Below are 25,688 nucleotides of genomic sequence, written 5' to 3'. Positions count from 1 at the left end.
CCTCGTGACCCATTGCGATGGGCACTAGGCCTGGTAAACCCCAGAGCCTCGTGACCCATCGCGATGGGCACTAGGCCTGGTAAAACCCAGAGCCTCGTGACCCATCGCGATGGGCACTAGGCCTGGTAAACCCCAGAGCCTCGTGACCCATCGTGATGGGCACTAGGCCTGGTAAAACCCAGAGCCTCGTGACCCATCGCGATGGGCACTAGGCTTGGTAAAACCCAGAGCCTCGTGACTCATCGTGATGGGCACTAGGCCTGGTAAACCCCAGAGCCTCGTGACCCATCGTGATGGGCACTAGGCTTGGTAAAACCCAGAGCCTCGTGACTCATCGTGATGGGCACTAGGCCTGGTAAACCCCAGAGCCTCGTGACCCATCGTGATGGGCACTAGGCCTGGTAAAACCCAGAGCCTCGTGACCCATCGCGATGGGCACTAGGCCTGGTAAAACCCAGAGCCTCGTAAACCCATCATGATGGGCACTAGGCCTGGTAAAACCCAGAGCCTCGTAAACCCATCATGATGGGCACTAGGCCTGGTAAAACCCAGTGCCTCGTGACTCATCGTGATGAGCCTGACAAGCCTCAGAGTGCCTCGATTGGGGGCCCTCTGATTCACGTTCCAATAATTATTTTATTAAAAACTGGCCCCCATAAATTCTCAGACTCGCACCCTGTAACATTACCATGTAATTTACCGGATGGTAATTGCCAAAGGCTTTTTTTGATGTGATTGGCCCGCCTCGGCCGTTTTTAAATTCTACAGGCAATATAGTAATTTTTGAGAAGAGTTTGCGGGTGTGGAGGCGACGACGAGTCATGTGGTGTTTATGTTACCAGATCTCTCTGAGTGAGGGTCAGGAGGCATCAGTGGTGCAAAATGCCTGTTAAAACAGAGATGGCCTCGTTGGACCCGCCGCCTCCAGCCAATTCTGGCCAGCCGGGGGTGACGCGTAGCCTGCTGTACAATGGTTCCAGGTTCCAGGGCCATCAGAAGTCTAAAGGCCAGTCATACGACGTGGAGGTGGTCCTTCAGGTGCGCTCACACGCCTTCATTCATGCACTTCTAACTCTACATTACACACACACACACACCCTGAAGGAGGCGAGGCTGGGGGGGTGTCCGGGGGTTTTCCAGGGGCTTGGTGGCGGCTGGAGTGAGAGAGAGAGAGATGGGGAGGGGTTCGTGGGAGGGGGGAAAGGCTGGTCGTAGCAAGGAAAGCGATAGTCACTTTCTAATGTTGGTCAGTGAAAGTTTGTTGTGTGGGGGGTTTGGCCTTGTGCTCGTCGTATTTATGGTATATTTGTGATTTTGATGGCCTTTTTAATTCGGAGAAGCCCTTCTTTTAATCTATAAATTGCTCCCTTTTTTGTGATGAGCACTGTGTATATATATATATCCAGTAAATTAGTAAAGCAAGCCATTGTTTGTTATGGGAACTTAACATTTCTTATTGTGTCGAGTTGATCCGAGAATATGGATAGTTTGTGGGTTGTCCTCGATTCTTGTCTATAATCTTTGAGTTGGCGAGCATATGGCTGGAAGAAGCTGCAGTAGTTGCTATTTTTTTGTTTTTTATGTCTTTTATAGTGTTGACGTAGGGGCCTTGATACATTATATAGATCTGCTTCGTGAATACTGTACCTTATGCACGTACATGAATCGGTATGGTAATGATCAGAAGAAGGTACAAAGCCAGTTTCACTAGCACTTGGAAGGGATATAAGGACCAGGAGGTAGGTTACGAGTGAATTGAGCAGTGCCCGACCATTTTGAATGTCAGGACTCAAACAGTGAGCTTGTAAGAAGCGGATCATTTGCTCTGTTGACAAGTCAAAGTTGATGGGAATATGTAAAGAGCCTCTGATATTAAACGAAGCAAATATCCAGCTGGGGAGATTTATTACCTTTAGAAGATTTGAGTTTAGACAAGGTCAGAGTGACATGGTAGTACAGTACAGTCGGGTTCATTCTTGGCTTGCCATAAAGAATTCCAGGTATGAATCTTGGGCGGGACAACAAATGTTTGGGCTCATTTCTTATCACCTAATGTGCCTGTTCACCTAGCAGCAAATAGGTACCCCAGGATCCAGGCAGCTTGTTATGGGGTTTCATCCTGGGCTGGGTCAGCAATTCGGCCTGAAGATCAGGAGGGGGGGGGGCGCTTTGATGAAAGCCAAACGTGTATGAATACATTCTGGCTTCCTGTCCCGCAACACAATGACTTATTAATAATTATTTTAACTTTTGTACATGTATCTATTTAAATTTACAGTATTGTATTGAAATGTGACAAAATGACACAACCTAATCTAAAAATGGCATCTATTGAGAAAAGAAAGCCATTTAGTGTGCCTCGGATATCAACATCTCTGTATTAGATTAGTCACTGCCTTAAAATTGTTGCATGTACGGTAACTTTTAAGTAACTTTTTTTTTATTGGGTAAAGTTTGGGTAGGCTATTTTAGCGTAGATTTGATACACGGGAAGTTACTTATGCTGTATAATACACTAGGTAGTAGCAGGTCTGCTAATTGCTTTTCCAAATCTGCACTCGCCAACTTGTCACATTTTATAATTGTATGTACACAAAATGTCAAAATGTGCGATGAATATTTAATATTTATTAATAAAGACATTGAGAAGCTATACATAACTTGGCATGATCATTAATTAGGTAGATTAGGTTAGATTTGGTGCATATTTTGACCATCCTTTTTGTTTATTACAATTGTGACGGGTTGTGGTATCGCAGCTATACTGAACCAAGATGGTATGGCTCTCCCTCACACACACAAAAATCTATGCTGCTATTGCTATTGCTACGGCTGCTATTGGCCTTGCAGTGTGTAAGTCGCAGGTGGAAACAAATTAAAATCATCAAATAAATAATTAAAACAATTTACTGAAATATTAATGAACAAAAATGACATGACAATACTTGGCTATTATTATATAGCATATCAAATAATTAAATGAAAGTTTAACTCTAATACAAAGCAAAAAGATATACTGGTATACTGAAGACGGCTACCATACCACCACGGCATCAGACACACGGCGTTGGCTGAAGTCGGACGACGGGTGAGAGAGACCAAGGTGATCCAAGAGAACTAAGAGAGAGACTGGTTCTCCAGGTTGTTGTTGTTGTTAAAGATTCGCTACCTGGAACAAAGTTCCAAGTAGCACGGGCTATGGTGAGCCCATAGTAGGCTCTCCAGGGAGGCGGCGCCCTTTATATAGTCCGGCGGTGATGGCTCATCTGGTGTCAATGCAAGGTGGACATTTGGTCAACTAGCAAACTGGTCGTTTGTGGCTGGCGGTGCCTTTGTGTTGAGCTGCACCACTGCTAGCTGAAGGCGGCTAACTGCTTGTTTGTGGGGGGCAAACTACTGGTTAGTAGAGGCACCCGGCTTGCCTCTTGAGTCGTGCCAGGCCGTGCCATGCCCTAGGGGATTACGGAAAGGTGGCAGGACTGATGACTCATCTGGGCTGGTGTAGTGATAGACTTCCAGTACAGAGGCATTGAAGGTGAAGGGAAAAGGCAGTTCCACTGCTATGCAGGGGATTCATGTGACACAATCAATCATTATACAGTATAATAAATACGTGAGAAGTTGATTAGCATGTGAAAAGCTGACAAGTTGTTTATATTGGAACTGGTGAATTGAGTATTCCTTGCGCTTGGTAATCAGAATTACATAGGGCCAACCCTATTCAAGTTAGCGGAACATTTGAGTTTGACAAATTTCTTGTCAAGACTGTCCAAAAATGAACCCATTCAAATTTATCCGGATTTTCATTCGGCATAAATCTCTGTAATCCAAATACATATTCAGATTGAGGTAAAAAAAAAAAAAAAGAGTAAAAAAATAGAATGTGAATTAATTAGGGTTAATCAGAGATTTGGGTCACCGGCATCTGAATTATCTCGCTCTTACAGTACAGTATAACCCCACATGGACAGTGCAAAAGCTTGTTACACAACACTGGATGTAGCTCTGCCAAGTTAAAAAAAAAATGCTCGAAAAATCTAAGGGACACTCCAACAAGTTTAATTTTATAATTGTATGCATGAAGGGGAGGGGGAGGTTACAAGGGGGACCTGAGAGAGTGTTCATATAGACAAATGTTTGTAAAGCAGGGAGGGCCTATATACTACTTTACATATGATAAAAAAAATTATGAGTTGGCATAAACCAGACCTTAATTACATTTTGTTTACAGCATGTGGATGAAGCTAATTCATACCTGTGCGGATATCTCAAAATTAAAGGCCTAACTGAAGAATACCCAACTTTAACTACTTTCTTCGATGGTGAAATTATTAGTGAAAAATTTCCGTTCCTTACTCGAAAATGGGATGCAGATGAAGAAGTCGACAAGAAACATTGGGTATGTTACATGTTATGTTAATTTTCATGTTTTTATGTAGACGAGTAAAATATGGTAAATATTGTACTGTAGTAGATATTTTTGAAAAGTTTATAATGTTTGTGCTAGGTAACAATTTTAACAAGTGAAACCATCCGCAGTAAACTGTTCAAAAATCCTAGAGAATAAAAACCAGCCTAAAAAATGAATACAATAATATTCAAAGTTTGTATAACATTCAAAGTTTTCTTCCTTAAAACTTAATTTTTAACCTGCAAGAGAGATTATATAATGCAGGACCTTTCAAACATTTGGTTGCAGTTCCTCAATGAATTTTACCGGTTATATTGACTGCTCGCTGATTTGGACCTCATGAATTAGAATCTCGTGTAAGTTGGCTAAAATCGCATCCGAGTTTCACCATTTCTTGATTTGGAGAAAATCTGAATTAAGGAGCTTAGATTGGACTGCTTATATACATGCAGCAGCCTATGTTTACAATTATACAAATATATTACAACATTACAGTTTTGTAATATTTGATTAAATTTATACAAATTTTATCATACAAGTATTGCAGCAAACGATTATCAATTGTTAGAAATACATATATTTTACCCGCTAAAATAACTGGATTGGATTAACATGAGCCTGTGAGGTAGCCAAGTTTTTCCTGCCTTTGCATATCTTACAATAAGGTGAAACTCGGTATTGGAAGTTTTTTTTTTTTTATGGAAGAGATTGATCAGAATATTAATGATGGCATAGGGGAAAGTAAGGAGGTGGAAGTTACACCACAAGTGGCAAAATGCAATTCCTGTATTGCAAGCATTATTATTTGAATCATTTTGCTTCCAAGAGTGAAAATCCAGATTTTGCAACTTCATGTCAATCCTATAGGTGGAACTAAGAATGATCATCAAGGAGGCCAATGAAAAAATTACAAGCCAAAAATACACATGTTTGGTAAGATCTGAATTCTAAAGACCTTCAACCAACAGAGTCTTGGCGAAGCTCCAAGGTTCTGTCGGGAAGTCAGAACGGAGATGTCGTGCACTCTTGCAACACTGTTCTTTTCGGTTAGATTAAGCGGTTAATAGGCACATTATATTTTCATGTGATGCGTGAAAATAAATACAATAATATTCAAGGTCCTTTGCTGGTCTCTTGGACAGGCTCTTCTCTGAATTTGGTCAAGAAAGCTGCTTAGTCTTTGGCTTGTTTTCCCTTCAATTCATCTTGGTTGAAGTAACCAAGTCTAATGGCCACCTGTAGTACCTTCCTCACAGTTTTGAGTATGATTGTTCCTCATTTCCACTTCAAATCCAGTCCAGTGTTTCTGCCATGATGGATGATGCACTAACTCTTTCTAAGTTTCATCGGTTCCACCTCCCTGCTGTTCAGGCTAGGCAGAACTAGAAAATGCTTTTTTTTTTTTTTTTTTTGTCAAGTTGTGGGAGTGAATTGTCCTTTTCTGCTACAACTCGCTCTTGCTTCTACAGCTGAGGCATTGCCCAAGTTATTCACACTAACTTTTTATAACTTAGGCAATTAGTTTTCTTCAAGCAGTCACTTGTTTTATTTCATCTATCCTTTCTGGTGGGTTTTCTTCAGATTTGTGTCAACTTCTCATCCCCACGGTCTCCTCGCTTTGTATAGAGTGCCAGATTCTGGTCGTTTCTTCTGGTAGACAAGGGTGGATCTTAGAGGCCTGGTGCATATCCCAAGACTTGGCCCTTTCACATATTGCTTGGGGGAGCTACTTGTTGTCCTACCAGAAAAGTGTTTTTCATTATATTCAATACTTATTCTGTTACGTCGAGTTGATCCTTCTGTGTACAAGTCTTGGGGAGCAACAGGTTAGAAGTGAAGTAGCTCGGAAAATAGGCTTCAAGTTTACTGTGCGTGTACAGTACTGCATGGTTGTTAGAAGCCCCTTTCCGAGTCACTCGGCGGCTCTTGTCCACGTCATTTGTTGTTTGCCCCTCCTGTCTGCTTAGTGTCTGTTCAGTTCTGTGAGCTAGCTTACTGGAAGCAAATTTTATTGTTTGATGAGTGTTTACTCATTTGATGAGTGTGCTAAGCCAGTATGGCTACAAGTATGTACCTGGAATGGATCTCTTAAAATTCACTCTGGAAAATTGAGTGAGGCTAAAAGCTTGAGGCTAGCCTGTTGTGTATCTTACACTTCCACCTGTTATTGGGGCAAGGTAGGCCTGGAGGGTCAACGTAGTTTGTGAATTGTGCCATCTATGTCACTGAAGCTAGATAGGTTTCTTAAGTGCTTCCCAACTCAATAATTGCTCTACATGGGCCAGCTGAAAAAGTTCGCTGTGATATCAATCCCAAAATGTTGCCACGACAAACACTGCAGAAACTTGCCTTGGGAAACAGCCGAGAGACGCTAGTCTGAAAATTGCTCTTGACTAAACTTGCAGCATATTTTTTCTGCCTTACTGCAATAAGGCTATAAATGTCTTATCAAACTTAATTATACTTGATTAAAAACTACCTTTCCTCAGTTTGTTATATGTAGAATATAACTTAGAAATACAGTAGTTGGTATTGGAGTAAGCAACATCTGAACAGCACTGTACTGTATTTTTTTTTTTTAGCATTACAGTATCTAAAAATGTTTAATTATTTTTACTATATTATTAGCAACCTAAACAAGTTGCTTTGTTTAGTGCAGCAGGTTTTGTGAAGAATTATCATTTGCGATATATTTATTTTATGACTAATTTTTAATTTTTTTTGCAGGGAAAATTTCCACCCTTCTATCAGTATACGAAAACCTTCAATTCCGATACATTTGACTACAGTGTTTTGAAGGACTCTGAACATGTATTTATGCGATGGAAGGAACATTTTCTAGTTCCCGACCATACCGTTAAGGACATAAATGGAGCTTCTTTTGCGGGATTCTATTATATCTGCTTCCAGAAAAGTGCAGCAACGATTGACGGATATTATTACCACAGAACTTCAGAGTGGTAAGTAACCTTTCCTACTGAAGTGGCTCAGTGTGCAGAATGTATTTTTTTAAGTATGAAAGCTGTTATCACTATGAAGCTCATGTAGTATGGTGAACCAGAAATTCACGTACCATTGGTCCTAAGTTCTAACCCTTTATTAATAAATATAACGATAACTTGTAATCATTACACAGTACTGTATTTATGCTATTATTGTGGCTTTCGACTTTCTCTTGGGTAACTAATGTACTATAGTGTAAACTAACTTACAGGCACACAAATGTGTGTGCCTTCATCGTATATTTCACAAAATTTGGCATGCATCTTGTTTACTTCCTTGCCTAGCAACAAGTCTGTCAAATTAAATTCTATAGAGAATTTTCAAAGTTCCCCATAGTGTCCTCTCTTGAAATCAAGTTTATCAACTGTTCAATGTCCTCATTCCCTTCTAGATTAAATGGCAAAGCATATTTAATTTCCAACTAGACATGATCACTCTCTCCCAAGGGAAGAAGGTACTGGATGTCAAATCTCTCTTTCTTTGGTAAATATTAAATCAAGTATTGGCGGAACATCCCCTTCCTTCATTCTTGTGGTCAGCTTTACGTGTTGATACATGAATGTCTCCAGAATGAGGTTTCTAAATCTGCCTTTCCAAATGTCCTCTGTTCTTGCTTCGTAGGTCTTCCAGTCTGTTGCTTTAAAACTTAAGTCCCCCAGTACCAACAATCTTGATTTATCTTTATCTGCTTTTACTATAGTATCTCTCATGACCATGATGAGGCCCTTTCTTTTATCATCTAATTCCTCCTTTGTGTATGTGTTGCTTGTTGGTGGGCTGTAGACATTTATGATATCAGTTTATCATCCTGATTCCAAACCTGCAATGCCAGTATGTCAACTTCTCAAGGTTTTTCGATTATTAACTCTTACCTTCAGGTATTCTTTCACCAGCACAGCACACTGTATGTGCATGTGTGTGTTTGTGTTTTGCTGAAACAAAAATTACTATAAGCGCTGAACTACTTCGTTCACATTTATTAAGTTCTTGCAGTCAATTCCTAGAGTTTGGCTGTGTTCAGTGGATTGCACCAATAGCTACTGTGTAGGTTCTCCATGCAGTCTCAAGAGCAAATGTGACAGAACTGGAATGTTGAAGAGATAGAAATGCAGTAGGTATCAATAGCTAGGAGGAAGGTCCAAAAGTGCTGGATCTCACTCTTACTAGACACTGATAAATATACCTTCCTCTTGATGATGTATTTCAAATTGACAAACTAGGCTGTTCTTTTGTTCAGAGCGTCTTCTCTAAAGCTCTGCTTCGGTGAACGCCCCGTTTGTTGACCTGGTTTCCTTGGTTCCCTCTTTCAAGGTACGTTTGTCCCAGATTGTCTAGTATCATTAGATCTAGCCAGCTTGCGATTTATCCTTGGGCCCACGATGTTTGGATGTTCACAGCTCTGGTTGCTTAGTTTGCTAACCTGTTATGATTGCCATTTGGGCTTGGGTTTTGGAGGTCTAACAGGGTCCTGGTGGCTCATTATCTGGTCAATGATCCTGGGGCCAGATTCACGAAGCAGTTAAGCAAGTACTTACGAACGTGTACATCTTTCCTCAATTTTTGTTAGCTTTGGTTACATTTATTAAGCAGTTTACAAGCATGAAAACATCCCAATCAACTGTTGTTATTGTTATAAACAGTCTCCTGGTGCTTCGCAGCTCATTAACTGTTTAATAATTGTAAACAAAGCTGCCAAAGATTGAGAAAAGATGTACAGGTTTGCAAGTGCTTGCGTAACTGCTTCGTGAAGCGGTTACGAAGTAGTTAAAAAAGCAGTAAAAAAACAGTTAAGCAGTTAAAAAAATCTGGCCCCTGGTCCCATTCAGGCTTGCGTTACGCTATGTTGTTCTATGACTGATGTGGCTCAGTAGAGGGACACTATCTTAACGAGGCAGCTTCATGAAGCCACTGAGGCGTTGCCAGAAAGAGGCATTTCGTTACATTTAATACTGGGGTTTTGATTTAAGTGTAAAGTACGTACTCATTTTATTTGGTAGGCATTTTTAATGTGACAGAGTTGGAGTACCTTGTGCAGTTCTTGAATCAGTGTAGTGGTGGTGGTTCCATTCACTCATTATAACCTTTTATCAGTCTCTTTAAATGTTTTTCTATGATATAATCTTATTTTCATTAATCAGTGTTCAATTAATAAGTTTTATATATTTCTTTCGTTTAAAATTTTAGAAGTGTTTGATATCAATTCTTGTAAGTACAGTACTGTACATATATATATATATGTTTTGAATACTTTAGTTTGCAACATTTCTTGGTGCCTCTAAATGATGCTCATTTTTGGAAGCCACTGACAGAATGCGCTTTACTGTTACACTGCTCCGTTGGAATACTATTTAATTGATTCCTTACTCCTTGCAGGTACCAGTCCCTGAACCTGACGCACGTACCCGAGCATAGTGTCCAAATTTATGAGTTTAGATAAAGGGGCTTAACTGGGTATTGCTACTCTCAAGGCTTAGTGTGCATATGTGATTTATATTTTATTCGTTCCTTCTTAAAGTTTTATTGGAATGTTGCTAAATCATTTTATTAAGAGCTAGACAGCTCTTGTATGTATAACTCAGCCCATGTTGTGTCATTAGCAAAGAAAAATAGTACCTGCATTTGTTTTTAATACAAGAAAGTCCGTATTTTGAGATTATTTTTGTGTGCTCCGCAAAAGCTAAATATATTTTTTTTGGTATGCCTGGTATATAATTTTTCACATTGTCAATATAACAGATTTTCATTGTATATTTTATTAGCTGATAGTATCTTTTTAACTTTTTTTTGTATTATTATTATCAGGGATTAGTGTTAGAAACAAATGCTCATTACGGAGCCGTTTTTCTTTATAATGACCGGCATTTCTTTAGTACTGTTTATGCCATTATAAATATATAAATATATATAAATATATATATATTTTCATTACTTCAATTGTAAGGTTGATTAGAGGTAGACATCTCTAACAGCCCGATTACTTGTCATGGGGCTATGATGATACGAACTGTTGAGAAGAGCCATTGGGATAATGTTAAATCTTGCTAGTACAGTACAGCATTAATATCTTTTTTTAGTCCACTTGCATAAAGACTTCAATTCCAATTTTGTAAAACTGTTAATTTGGCAAGAATTAAATATTATTTATTGTTAATTTGAAATTGGGTGTAATGATTAGCCAAGCTCACTTTAGGGCACGTAGGGCAATAAAATTTGTTCCAATTGAATTTTAGCAACAGTGTAGGATGGGATGTAAGGCTCACAGTTTGTGGCTATGGACAAAGTTTTTTGTCAAGAGCCCTTTTAGGCATTTAAAGGGCATTTGAGCCCTTTAGCCCTTTAGGCACCCATAGTCATTCTCAGTAAAGTATCAGGGACTTGTAAGAGAAATAGGCATCCTGTATTTAATTTGGAAGAGCCGATGCATAACAATATGATAGGCGGTTTATTTTATCAGTTTTGACTTCTAAGCACTGGTGGATTATTGGTTTATTTCATCAGTTTTGACTTCTAAACACTGGTGGATTATTGAAAAACACTTTGAAATATTATGTTATGAAAGTCTAGGTAATTTGGGGGGTGATTATGGTAGCAAGGTTCATTTCTCAGCAGTATGTTCTATATTTTAAATTAGTGGTCTTCTCTATGTTCTGTGTCATAATAAGAATGTTGTATTATTATTTTTGTTAAGATGTCTTTCTAAAACCATCTCCTGCCATGTCATGATTTTCTTCAACTGATCAAGCCATTAGTAAGTCTTCTTGTTTCCTTTAGATAACCGAGTCCTGTTCTAATTTGCATACCCTTAATATTTGGAGGATTATTGGTCACTGTTTATGTCAAGTGAAGATTATTGCTGGTCAATGCTTAAGTATTATGTCAGATAAAGATTATATTTTCTTATACCCTTGATATTTTGTTTTATATAAAATTGTTACTTTTTTTTTATATATATACAGTATATATAACTTGCGCTGTGGTGTTCATCGTTCTTTCTGAAGACGGAAGAGATGAAATACTGTACCAAAGGATTGGAAAGTTGCCGGTTGTGTTTATTTCATGTTTTAATGAAGACAAAACTACTTTGCTATCCTTTGTGACAGCGAGTTATTGTGCAGAGCTTGTTGTATTCTTGCATGTTCATACGACTCAACGTAACAAAGTTCAATTAGAAATCGATTGCTTAGTCATTGGTGATTTTTGCCCATATGATATTTGTTGTATTTAGTAGTTAATACATGTAGTCTCTGCTACAAAAACATTTGGTGAAAGTGGAGCGTACAGCAGTACTTTCCGGCTACCAAAGTATTGTACAGTAAAACTTATTACTAAAGATGAAACCGGTGGTTGATTTTGGTTATATTATTAGTGGTATGCTTGTATGCGTGAATCATTGTGTAAAACCAGTTTTGGTAGTGGAATTTGTTTTTCAAACAGAGAGCATACTACACAAAGTGCATATAATAAGATGGATCGGCAGGAAGGATTGGACGAAATATACAAACACTACTTACAATCCATTTATTTATTTTATAACGCGAAGCTCCAAATAATTTTGCGTGGTTTTGTAGCATGAGTTTGTTAGATGAGCATTGGTAAGATTCTTTTAGGAATTGCAAAAATGTGTGTATATAAAATATAAGCCAAGTGAGGCACATCAACAAAACAAATGCTGTATGGCAAGGTATATTTTGTCAAACTCTTTAGCAGATAGTTGCCACTGATCCCCAACCCAAACATTTCTGCTCAGTTTTAAAGCAATTTGTCCCTAATCCTAATATGGAGTAAATTTATTATTTCTTCAAGCAGATGTTCACCACTTCGTCACTTCTTATTTTTTTTAATACAATAATAGAACATTTTAATCCATTTATATACAGTATGTGTTGGTCACATGTATAACTTAATATGTCATACTTTTGAGTTATTCAAAAAAAGTTATCTGCATACACTTGCTCTCTGGCATGTACTCACTTGTTCACTGCTACGTGAGCACTTGCACATGAGCACTCGCTCACTGTCAAGTGAGCACATGTTCGCTGTCACATGAGCAGTCGCTCGCTGTCAAGTGAGCAGTCGCTCGCTCAGAGTTCAGAGACATGCTACTAAATGGCCTCCGAGCCCCGAAACAGAACCACGATGAGAGGCTGGGGGCATTAAATATGCCAAAGCTAATAAATAGAAGAAAACAAAATAAAGGCAAAATACTCGCCACATAAGAAATTATGACGGTAATGAACAACATAAGAAGGACTTTTGTTCTCAATGTTCTGGATTTTGAAGAGGTTAGTTTCACAGTGAGAAAATAAAGGTGCCAAAATGTGTACGTATTAATGGTCTGTTTTTCTCAGATTAATAAAATGAAACAAGAGAACAGAGTATGAGAAAATCCTTAGAAGCTTCAACACTTCAAAATTGCAAAGATTATAGAATGTAAATCAATTCAAGCATTGGTACGCTTTCTGTAACTACATTTTGCTGAATTACAGTACATTACACATTATTGTGAAGGTAAATTGATTTACAGTATGCATGTACAGAATGAATATTATGAATGTTCATTCACATACATAATCATTACCAAGTTAAGAGAGTATAGCCATTATAATGCTTGATGGAATATAATTGAACATCATTTGGTTCATTATGCTGTTTCTTTGTTCACGGAATGTGTCGTTAATAAAGAGCTTTATGTGAGAGGAGCTGCATTTTATGGGTTAATTTATTTTATTAATTTGTTCACGGTAACTCTATCTGTTAGTGACAAAAATACTAATATGGTACAATTTTTTTTTTTTTTTTTTTTTTTTTTAAGATGCTCCTGGAAAAAACATATTCAATTATAGTTTATGCTTCGTTGCAGAACTATTGAGCCCAAATAATTATTGTTAAAAAAGGTTATATGATTGTTGAAATCGCCTAAAATTGTTAACATTTTCTCGATTGTATTCAAAATGATTTATTGTCTAGCATCAGAAGAATACCAAAATTAATAAGTGAAGGGTGCTCACATAAAGGCACCATGATAGGTACTTTGTGATTAGCCAGCCACCTTAAAATGGATTTCAGTCAGGTCACTTCCCTCTTCATTTCTGCTAAATTGTTTGACGTTTATTGATTTGTACAAGTGCAAGATGTAGTGTTTAAAAAAGTCAGAATAAATGGTTGATGACAAACCTTGAAAGAAACTATCCCAAATTCCATGAATAAAAATGGAATGTACAGAAAAGGTAGTGTTGAGGCATGCTTTGCAGAACCTAATGTAGATTTTTGTCAATTTTTCAAGGCATTTTATTGCATTTTTGCAGGTACTGTATTGATATTTTAAACAGCTGTAACAGAAACTACCCAGTTGCCTTGCAAGCTTCCGGGATCATTTACCTCAAACATTCGGAACACTACCGAATGTGTTATTGTCGCGGTTCCGGTGCCTGGCCGAGAGCCAAAACAACCACTCCAGCACGCCTCCCACCTAACATAGTGTAAGCCAACTTCAGCACAGTTCCATTGACCAGACCACACACTAGAAGTTGAAGGGACGACGACGTTTCGGTCCGTCCTGGACCATTCTCAAGTCGATTGTGAGAATGGTCCAGGACGGACCGAAACGTCGTCGTCCCTTCAACTTCTAGTGTGTGGTCTGGTCAACATACTTCAGCCACGTTATTGTGACTCATCGCCTGCACAATTCCATTGAGTTTCTTGTCGCAATGTCACCCCTTGTGTATCAAACTCGCATACTTTTCTTATCCAGCTTCAACAATCTTTCTTTGAACCTAATTCAGTTTTTATTTTACTGCATCCAAACACTTGTTCAGTCATTCTCTCGGCCTAAGTTTATACCATATGTTGTTATTAGTCCTTCATTAACAATGTCCTTCCTGTCTTGTGATCTTAAATGTTTGTCAAAATACTGTACATCTTTTACATAGACACACAGCTGTGTTTCTTAGATAAAAGTATATTTCATTAAAAAAAAGAAATGTTTTATCTTCCCAAAAACCATGACAGTTCTTGTGCTTACTGTATTTATTTTTTTGATATCTTGCCTAACATTTCTACAATGTTACCAAACATGCATTGCATTATTTTAACTTGTAAACATTGATTACTATATTTAGTCAGTTCATGATGTTTATTAATGCTCATCTTGCCTTATTTGCATATGTTTGAGTGTTCTACTTTCTCATAGTGCCTAAAATTGTTAGCCGCTCTTTATGAGATTCACTTTTAACGACTTAAGTGCTTAGGAAAATGAGATATTGGGGACACACAGAAATCACAATAGCGTGATATATCAAATGAATAAATCCACAAGGGCTCAGTCGATTAATGCGTGTCTGGGATCAGCCTGGATGTAAGTTCGAACCCTCATCACGGCCCTTGTGGATTTACTCATGAGATGTTGGGGATTTTGTAGATCCTTATACATAATAGTGAATTGAACAAAAAGATAAAAAAAAAATAGCAGAGCAGATTATGGAAGAGGTTGTAAATTTGTAAATACTTCTGGACAGTGTTGTGTAAGTAAAAGGAGTAATGAATGGGCTAATTGGTAGAAGTGGTTAGTATAATGAAAAGAATGAATGAGAAGGGCAGTATCAGCCATGAAGAAGATTGGAACCTGCACACACTTGGTTCTCTCAAGTATCAAGTGAATGAATGTTAGTATGGGAGTTTGGCTTGGTGCCTTCTTTTGATAATTACTTACTTAGTATGTAAGTTAATAGAGGACTGTGAAATAGTGTACTACTTCCAGCTCTGATATATAGAAGTGAAGGTTTGGTATGGAGTACCTCGAGAATACAAGCAGTGGAAATGTGTTTCTTGAGATTGCAGCTGGTTTAAGTATGTTGAATGAGCATAGCAATAAAAAAATATACACGAGATGTCGGACTTACCAAGGTCTCCCTAAGCCGACTGCCCAACCACTTGGGGTGGATGGTAGAGCAAAGAGAATTATCAGGAGAAAGTGCCAAGCCAGTAACGACTGTATAGCACTTGGAAGGGGTCAGGATAAGGATTTGGGATAAGATGGGGGGGGGGGGAGGAAGAACCTAATGTAGATTTTTGTCAGTTATTTCAAGGCATTTTAGTGCATTTTTGCAGGTATTGATATTTTAAACAGCTGTAACAAACTACCCATTTTTCCTGCAAGCGTCGCATGAAGTGACGGTCTTACTTAATGCAGGTCGCCATTCAATCCCCGACCATCCGAGTGGTTGGGCACCATTTCTTTTCCCCGTCCCACCCCAAATCCTTATCGTGACCCCTTCCAAGTGCTATATAGTCATAATGGCTTGGCACTTCCCCCCCCCTGATAATTCCCTCCCTCCCTCCCTAAGCCAACTACTGACCTTCCAGAGGATGCATCGCAGAATAGCTCCCTAACTTGTGGGTTTGTATTTACTGCTGGTTGAACACAGGTATTGTACATAAGGAAACGGGCTTAGAACATCAGTGTGCTGTATGGGAATCGAACCAAAACCCCTTCAGCTATGAACTGACTGTGCTGACCATTTTGCTACAGGACCTCTTAGTGGGCTGCCTGAGAATTAGTTAAGTGGATTGATATGTTGTTACGTAAGGGGCAGATGCAGATGACTAGTGGCTTGGCGGGGAAGACTGGAACAGTATAAAAGAAGGGGATGGGGGGGTATGGCATTGGATCTATAGTTAGGTAACAAGTCCGCGAGACTTTTATTCGTTACTACATTAAACAGTAATGTCAGTATATTGTATCGCTGTCTTGCTCCAGTTTCAGCCTTCAACAGCGGTGCATTTTGCACCGCTGTTGCTTGATGTGATACATGTTCTTGTTTTTTTGTTTCACAGTACAATATACAGTAGAGTATTTAGCTTCCTTTATTGTTTGGCTTGATCTTCTTTTGCACTAATTCTCAGAACATTCCACTATCTTCTTTCATTTGATCTTGTTCCTTTTATGCACATGTGCACCTTTTTAAAATTTTCTCATTACATGTAACATTTCAGATAAAGTTTGGTCAGAGAACTACTGATTTTCTATATATCTGTGGCTATATGATTTTCCTGAACCTTTCTATCCCCCATTATTCTAGTGTATCACTGTTGTTAAACAGTACTTAATAAAATTTGACATGGTGTTTGAACATTTATACAGAATTTATAAGTATGCATGTGATAACAAAAAAGTTTTTTTTTGTAGTCTTGTCGTGTGTTGTGGGAGATGACATGAGGTAGGTGCATGTATGTATGTTCAGGTGTTCAGTGGCAGAATATTACTCTGTACTTACGTACTTAGTAATTTCTGACTAATATCTACAATTCGTGTCCCCCCCCCATGAAATGGGTGGAACAAGGGCTAATTGCCTGTTATCTCATGAACTGTATATCCTTAGCTTCCTTAATAAACCAGAGTGATATTAACCCAGAACTCTAAAAGTATTGAACATCAGAATTATCAAATACGGAACGCTGGTTAGTATTTGATGTTCTTCGTCATCACAGCTCAGAAAGTGCCTCATTGTGCAGCGGTATCTTAATCAGATTAACAAGATGTTCAAGATTACATTTAATCTAAGTATCATGGGTATAACTGCATTTCTGTATTTATAATTTCTTACAAATATGCACTCCAAAATGCATTTCTTGAATTAATATTTTTTTTAATTACAATGGATTTTGCTGCATAATTTTTGTAGAAAGTATAATTTGTACATATTATATTCCATACATGAAAACCTTAAAACCTTGGAATTTCTGTTCACACATTCACTGTGCAGTCTATTAACAGTGCAGTATTAAAATTGTTAGTATTTCTGGTATGCAGTACAGTATGTTCGTTAAAAAAGGTCAGTTTGTGATTATGTTGTACCTGAGAACCTGTACTGTTATGGCAGTCGTTCTTTTTAGTAAATTCAGTTGATTTTGCAGTTGCCCAGATGAGAGCCTTGAGAGAATAAAAATGATAAAAGAATATTTTGTTAAGTACAGTACTGTTTTTTTTCCAAAGGTTGGGAGCTCATTTCTTGTGTGTGATTGTGTTATTTATAAGTGGCATGTGCGATTTATTCCTGGTTCACACGAGTTAAATGAAAGTTGTTCCGAGTCCCTAATGCATACATCTTCCATTTCAAAACTGTTGTGCTCCATTGCTGCAAGATGAATAATTTTGTTTCGAGTAATGAGTTCTTGGAACCACACAGCCTGAGAAATTTGGCATTGTGGTTCAAAAAGATTGACCTTGAAGTTTAGTGGGGCCTAACATGATTGAAAATGTTATACCGTATTAATTTCATGACGATATAAATGGTATTTAGCAAACATATATTGCCTCCTTTATATCCATCTTGGTTAATCATTTTCATGGGTAACTTTCACTTAGTAAAAGTGGTAGAGTTTTACAATACAGTAATTTTCAAACTTGAAGTGATAGAGCTGGTGCTAAAATGAAGTTAGAGACTGAGGATATAATGGGAATCTTATCACCTACAAAAGGCATAATTAGGCCTCTATTCATTTTCTTTTATGTTTCAAAGTATTAAAGATATCCTTACTTCAAATGAGGGATATGACGTTATTTTCTGAGCCAATTGATTACATCAAGAGGATCTGCAGGAGCTATTTGATAAATCTTGGGAATATTAGTCTTTGAATTTGTTTTTTCCTCTCTGTATGAGCCCTTTGGTACTCGAGTCAAATAGCAAAATGGCCCATTTTCTGTGGGCTGACCTTTGATGACCTAGACTATGAACATGAGATGTTAAGCCTGCCTTCATGATGCTTTGTTGATGATCTTGATGGTAGTGGCTGGAAAAAACCTAAAACATCATACAGGCTATATGTTTGCCTTGAGAGTAGTGGGGTCATCCTAGATATTTACGCGAGTTATGTTGTGTTATGTTTTGTCACACTGTGTTATGTTGTGTTACACTGTGCTATGTTTTGTCACACTGTTATATTGTGTAGTATGTGCCACATCCCGCCACCTTCAATTAAAGTTGGAAATGGTGTAAAGAGAAAGGTGATTGACGTTTGACACAAGTTTTTATTGCTTTCTTACTGAAGCTGTAATTTAGGTAATGTATTCAAGAATGTTGTAATGTTACCATAATCCAATTAAGCTGAATGTCATTGTTTTCTGAAATAAAGATTGTGAGATTTCAGCTAACTCATCATTAATTGAGCTTCTAATTGAGTGTTCTACAATGTAAATTAAAAGATTGTTTAAGTCGGGTAAAATTTTTATACCTGTCAAATTTTACTTCTGTATTTCTGTTATTATAAGTCAAATTAGCAAATCATTTATAATATAAATGACTGGATTTTTGTCATTTCCCTAATGTGGATAAAACTGCTGTTAATACAGTAATGTCAGTAAAATCTTTTATGTCAACAAGGTTGAGCAGCTTGTAAAGTAGCCAAAAATATGCTTTGGTTAAAGTTTCTGTGTAGTGCCTGATATTGAATTTCTTTTGAATACTGTAATATGTGATAGGATGGAATTCTGATTTTCGATCTTCGTGGGGTTTCTATGATCAATATAAATCCTCCCCAGGTGTTTTCTCTTCATGTTAACTGGTGGTAAGCTTTAAATTTATAGCTGTTCTCAAATAGAGAAGCAGTCGAGCTAGTATCGATATAGTGTATTTTTCAAAATAAGAAATCGTCTTGTATAAATATTTTCATTAATTTTTTTTACCTGGACTAACTGTTTTACCGAGTTAGCCCTCAGTAGCTCCCTAGTACGTTGGCTCTGGTACCAGAAGATAATTTCTCACTTGATGTTATCATCTTCGTCCATTTCCGAGACTCCACCTCTTCTAGATGATCTGTGGCCAGTCTTACTGGAATGGGTCAGTCCACCTATCTTCACATTTGGAGTTTTTGAGTTATTTATTCTGCCACTTTTATGGGGACCAGGTGGCAGCTCTTTCATTGTCTGTGTTGCATATGCATCTGTGTGGTGGCTTTACTGCCCTTCTGGCTTTTCATTTTTCTTCCCCAGTTCTCGCTCATTATTATGTGAGTGGTCATGTCCTTTCTCTCCTGGATCAAGTTTTTTTTTTGTCCACACCTGTTTCTTTTGTCCCCATTGACTGGGAAGATCTTTTTCAAGATGACTTTCTTGTTGGCTATGGCTTCTGATAGTTGGGTGTGAAAACCTCATGCATTTTGCCGTAAGATGGGGCTATACTTCCTGTCAACCATAGGGACAGCTCTTGCCATCTCCAACCTTCTTTGTACTTTTTGACCAACTTTGACAATGTGTCCTCTGCTTTTCATTGGGGTCTTCTGATAGTGGACACTTAAGTTGTCCACCCCAAGGGTGCAGTGTGACCTCTACTGCTAGTGTCTGTGCAATGTTATTTACTTGCTTCTCCCGCTTCCCAGGCTTTAGTGATCTCTTATCAATCCCACTTCCTTGGTGCCTTCTTCCCAGGCTTTCTCAGGTTGTGTACAATGGCTTAGTTGAGCCAGCCTGATGTGTACTGTGTACACATGATGTGTGCAAGTATGCCACGATTACTGCCTTTTTGCTAACAAGTTTACGGCTGATATTTGAGCTCAGGGTTTCTAGCACATTTAACCATGTGTTGGCTACTTGTTACCTGTTTGATGTTCCCTGTCTTCACCGAGTCAGTGTGGCTCTTTGGGTCCTTTCCCGTCACCGAGTTCCTCTTTTCCCTAGCCCTGGGTTTTCAGGTTTCTTTTCCCAAGGGTTGGTTTCTCTATATTTGTTTCCTTAAAAGGGTTTCAGCCCAAAGATGGTTTCCTCTCCAGGGCATATTGGGAGAATGCACCAGGCAGCTACTGAGTGCCAGCCAAGAAAGGAAGCATTGAATATATTTTATTGTAATTCACTTTCCTGGGTAGTTTCAGTAGTGTACCCAACTTTGGAGATGAGGTTCATCTTGGGGGTGGCATGTGAGTGAGGTAGCGGGTAAGCTGGACCCCTGGGTCACCTGAGCTGCCTCCTGGGGCTATACAGTGGAACCTCGAGTGACGAGCGGCTCCAGTTACGAGCATTTCGAGTAACGAGCAAGCCACTCGCAGAAATTGTCTCTCGACTGACGAGCTTTCGCTCGATTAACGAGCGTTCCCGCTGGTTCTCGGACACCACCGACAAGAGTTTTGTTGTTGTTTTGCAAGACGAGTTTTCCCCATGACGAGCTCGGTGCCGGAACGGATTAAACTCGTTACTCGAGGCGCCACTGTTCTTTGGCACTAATGCATAGTTTGTTGACATTGAACAAACTGTACCACTACTCTCATTTCCATCTTTTCTATCTTTATTCAAGGTACGTAGTTTTGCCTTTTGTACCGGTGCCTTCTGGGCAGTTTTACTCAGTACTGTACCTGTATAGGATAGCTTTTGAACCCCATGCTCTCCTCTCTCTGTGAGGACTTCCGATTTTGGTCCTGGTGTTCACAAATCCAGAGATCTGTTAATTTTGAGGATATTTGTGTTACCAGAGCCAATGCACAGAGAATTCTGAGGGTGTCCAGAAAAGAGCTTTTCGTTATATAAAACACTTGATTTTAAAGTTTTCCATCTCTGTAGTTTTTAATTTATCCTTCTTTTAATATAAGCCTAGTACTGTAAATAATTTTTTAGCATTAGCTTATTAATGGATATGCTCATTGCTATTCTTCACTTTACTAGTTCCAGGTATAATGTACGGATATTTACTCAAGTTTTTAAATTTAAATCTAGGTTTGGGATGGGCTTGTTTGCATTGACATAGCATAATTAATCATGAAACTACAAAAGAGGTCATAATTAATACAAAAATTGACATTAGAATAATTTGGCTTTGTAGAATTTGTGATAAATTTTGTGTGTTAGAATTGTAAGAGACGTTGAGTTTATCATTAAATGGTGTATCGTCAGATAACCTCAGTCACTGTAATGAGAACATGTTAAGAGTTTTGCCTGCCATCACTGATAGACAAGCTCCTTAGAGTTGAATTGCAGTTTCTTGCTTTTACTCCCCAGGCAAATCTGGCCAAATGACATTGATGATGACCATACCACACACCAGAGGAGGAAGAGGGAGGGAGGGAAGGGAGTTATCAAGGGGAAAGCACCAAGCCATTATGACTATATAGCACTTGGAAGGGGTCAGGATAAGGGTTGGGGATGGGGGGAAGGGAATGGTACCCAACCTCTTGGACGGTCGGGGATTGAACACCGACCTGCATGAAGCGAGACCGTCGCTCTACCGTCCAGCCCAAGTGGTGAACCCAGAGAAGGAAGAATCAACGTTTCAGTCCGTCCTAGACCATTATCAAGTCAATCACAATCGACTTGATAATGGTCCAGGACGGGCTGAAATGCCATCGTTTCCTCTGGAGTGTGGTTTGGTCATCATATTTTCAGCCATGTTACTGTGACTCATCATCTGCAAACGACATTGATGTAACAATTAACGTTAACTAAATGTTGCTCGAGCATACACTGCCTGCCAAGTTCTTATGTTGCTAGAACAGGCTTTCATATTCCCCTTAAAAATCTTGAGTATTAAAATAATGTCAAATTGACTTTAAAATATTATTGCTTCAAAATTGATTTGTGCCTCTGTTTTTGAGTATATTATTTTTCTAGTTTAATTCTATCTTGGGTTTTACATGGGTTTGCTAAAAATTTACTCCTGTACAGTACAGTATTAAGAATTAGTATGGCACAAATTTAAAATGTTAATTTTAATAATCATCATTTGTTAATTTATCAGTTATATGTTGTGGTTATGTTAATTTAATACTTATGCTATAGTTTTTCTTACCCAGTGGACAGTGAAAGCTTTATTTTGTAGAAAATTTGCCTGGCACTTAGGAATATATATCTAAATGGTTTCAAATGATTTGCGTGTTGCTTCATTGTCTTACGTTATCATGTAATTCAGAGTTTAAACTAACATAGTAATTTTGGTTCCTACTAATTCAGTTATGCCGTTCTTTACAGAATTTATATTGGTTACTTGAAAAATAAGTAACCTAACACTTTGGCGTGATGACGTTCAGGCAGTCATTAAAACAATACACGCAGTTCGGGTGATGACGTTAACGACGTCATCAATTAATTTTTGGCTTATTCTTATTAGTAAGTACAATATAAACATTGTGAGTGAAAGAGTTTAACATTGGGTTGTGGGCTCATGGGGCAACATCTGGCCTACCTTGCGGTGCGCTGCTGGGCACTCGTCGGGCAAGGCAAAATAATTAAAAAGAGTCAGTGTTATTGAATTAAAACATATAAATAAAAGATTACATATTAATTGATTTAAAGAAATGCAGGATAATTTATATTTAGATGATAGGGGTTGCAGAAAGGTCCTCTCTCCCTCTCTCTCTCATCTTCATTTTTTTTATTAGAGACATTAATATATCTTGGACTCAGAGCCAGTGCAACTCGACTCTTTATCTCCGGATCAACTAGTTAACGGTTGCATTAGAGTTGGCTAAGAATGCTGTCTTGGTTTCAGCTAGCTCCCAGGACCCTGAAATTCAGATGAGTTTCAAAACTAAAGTACATAAACAAAACTACTTAGTACTGTACTGACTAAACTGCTTATACTCTCTCTATCTCTCTCTCTTAACATTTTTGTTCTCAACTTTAGTTAGGTAGTGAGACGAGATGTGGCACATTGCTGGAGAATGATTTAAACCTGTATGACAAATCTTACATGTACCCAATGAAGGTTGTGATATATAAAACATCTCCTTGGTCTTAAGACGTTTACTAACTGTACTTGAGAGTTTTCCTCTATTACTGTATGTGACTAGTGCAAAGATTTGGCTATACTGTCAGCAATAAATGCATATCATTTATGATCAGAGCCTTCAGTGATGTTTCTTTGCTCATCTTAATGCAGTTTCTAATTCCATTATATGATTTTTTCTCTCCGTTGATATTATGTAGTCTTATTTCAAGTCAAAGGTATACACATTATATGTATCCATACATCTGTGGTAACAGTTTTTTCTGGCTGTTCATAGGAAATGTTGACTTGTGCAGCTATATATCAGTTATGTATAGAATCTAAATGTATTATAAGTTACTGCAGTACACTCTGGCAAGTGTCTTGTTAGTGTATGTACAGGTACTGTACACCCTGCCGAAGTGTTTAGTCGAGGTGGTCTGTAGATACAATACAATCTAGCAGGTGTTTTGCTACAATGACCATATATTGTATACAAATAAATATATATATATATATAAATAAATATATATATATATATATAAATACAGTATATATATAAACTTTTAAATATGCTGCACACCATGTCGAGAGTTCTGTGGGGGAGATCTGCAGCCATTTTGTGAAAATGCAGATAGATGCTTCCTCAGCCACCACAGGCAGCATGCATTCATCATCCCCCAATGTAATCAAATGTCATTTACCAAGTAAGTAATGCACTGTCATTAAGTCACCAGATAGCCCAAAGAATATTCTAATTACTTGGTAACACGGCATGCTTGGGAATTTGTGACATGTATACTTGCAGGAAATGGAAAACGTAACTGCATTGGCCTATAGATCCGAGTCGGTTAAATAACGGATTTTTCATGTGGTGGTTGATGATATAACATGCTGTACTTTAAGTATCTCTCGGAGTGTCACAAGATATGAATTTCAGGAGGCTGGAATGTTGTATTTTTTATGCTGCTTTGGAATATTCTGTGAATATTTGAGAAGCTGTAGAAGCCTACCAGAGCCAATGTTATTTGTTTTGAACATTAAAACTGAAATCTTAATCAGTTGTTATTGATTACTGACCCCCCCATATGCATGTCTTAAGGTGTTGAAAGGATGTGTGTTTTTTGTTACCATTTACAGCAAGGTGGGAATAACTTTAAAATAACAGTGAAGCATCGCTTTAAATCTTAATGGTAAAAGAACATTAATAACCAGATTTTGATTGCTTCTACTTTACAAATAATACTCATAAAATGTACTGTACAGTAACAGAAGTGAAAGTACTCGGTGTGTGACATAAGTTAACCCATTTACAGTACTTGGTAAGATTGAGCTTAATAATGAGATCAACAAGAATTTTTAAATTTGATATATTTTAAATGTACCTGTATCAGTATAAATGTTTTCAAGAGGTATTAGGTACAGTACTTGCTATTTTACACTATTATATTTCATCTTGGTTAATGATTCCTTTACAAGAAAATATTCATGTTAACATGTCTAATGCAAGGCAGCATGCTAAAGAAATGTGCAAAGTTATGACATGGCCACAAAGTATTAATGTGGGAGGGGAAGACTTAAAGTATTACTGAAAAAAAGTAAGAGGATTAAAAATATGTAAAAAAAAGTACAGTATATATAATATTGAAATTTTACAAAATTAATTTTCCAAATGAGAGATTTTTAAATGGTTTGCTAGATGAACAGATCGAGGAAGTATGAGCAAAGCATTGTAGAGATTAGTGGTGGTGGTGGCATTTGTATATACATTGTACAGTATATAACTAGTGAAAGATGAACAAATAAAGCACAGCTTGTATTGAATATGCAAGAAGACTATGGGTAAAGATGACCCTACTGTGGCTAATAAAGACTACTGTGAATTTATTATTAATCCATATATACCATACTGTACTGCACATTTACAATTTTGAAGTGTGATTTCCAGGAGATTAGAAAAGTACGAGTGTAATGAAGTTCATTTTGTTACAAATGTTTGATATCAAACTCCATAAAGGATTTTTATGATACACCTTCCCCATTGCAAGTACATTCACTGTATATTGTGAATGAAACAAGAAAATCAAATGAACCATATAACGAGTGTTTAAATAAGAGAAGCCAATTTTGGTTTATAGCAGAAAATTAAATTACACCAGTTCAGGATTAAATGGTGCGAGGATGGGGGTCATATTAAAAGGGCTCCTAGACCATCTACTGATCTTTACACAAAATATTTACTTTATTTTTGTCAATATCACTATTACAGTCTTTTTCTCACATCAATACATTCTTTTTATACTCCTTTAAAACAACAATCATTTGTGTACATCAAGCTTGATACAGTATAATCCAATCACTCAAATTAGGCTCATGTACTATAGGTTTACACATCTTAACATTCGTTTTTTGACCTGCCTCGCAACTCCAATCCATGAATCTACTGCATTGTATAATCAACGTGACCTCGCGTGACCCTAATGTTTTCCGGATGTTGATCCAGAAAATGTCTTCAAAAGGTCAGATGTAACACAAACAAGGAGCAACAGTTCCAAGCTCCACAAGCCACAATGTAGGAATGAGAACAGGAGATG

General features: G+C 37.8%; 1 protein-coding gene across 2 annotated transcripts; it reads left to right on the top strand.

Annotated features, from left to right (window-relative positions):
* The first annotated feature begins 818 nt into the window (after positions 1–818).
* LOC123771740 (glucose-induced degradation protein 4 homolog) lies at positions 819–24,152 on the top strand. Of its 2 annotated transcripts, XR_011228455.1 has the most exons (5): positions 819–1,038; positions 4,232–4,399; positions 7,139–7,371; positions 9,788–13,893; positions 22,359–24,152. XR_011228455.1 is itself a non-coding variant. In XM_069324353.1 (4 exons), exons 1-4 carry the CDS (start codon positions 883–885, stop codon positions 9,849–9,851), a joined length of 621 nt encoding a protein of 206 aa, XP_069180454.1. In that variant the 5' UTR covers positions 819–882; the 3' UTR covers positions 9,852–24,152. The 2 variants fall into 2 exon arrangements, 1 of the variants encoding a protein (XP_069180454.1); XM_069324353.1 differs by having other exon boundaries at positions 9,788–24,152.
* The last annotated feature ends 1,536 nt before the right edge of the window (positions 24,153–25,688 follow it).

This window comes from Procambarus clarkii, chromosome 14, assembly GCF_040958095.1.
Source record: "Procambarus clarkii isolate CNS0578487 chromosome 14, FALCON_Pclarkii_2.0, whole genome shotgun sequence".
NCBI lineage: Eukaryota > Metazoa > Arthropoda > Malacostraca > Decapoda > Cambaridae > Procambarus > Procambarus clarkii.
Note: the sequence above shows the minus strand (reverse complement) of the source record. Positions and strands in the feature narration are given on the sequence as shown.

What these genes read in the sequence shown, in the direction of transcription:
- LOC123771740 (XM_069324353.1), top strand. Translation starts at nt 883, where the DNA reads ATGCCTGTTAAAACAGAGATGGCCTCGTTGGACCCGCCGCCTCCAGCC. An exon ending in ACGTGGAGGTGGTCCTTCAG is followed by an intron (nt 1,039 to 4,231) that starts GTGCGCTCACAC and finishes TTTTGTTTACAG; the next exon opens with CATGTGGATGAAGCTAATTC. An exon ending in AAGTCGACAAGAAACATTGG is followed by an intron (nt 4,400 to 7,138) that starts GTATGTTACATG and finishes TTTTTTTTGCAG; the next exon opens with GGAAAATTTCCACCCTTCTA.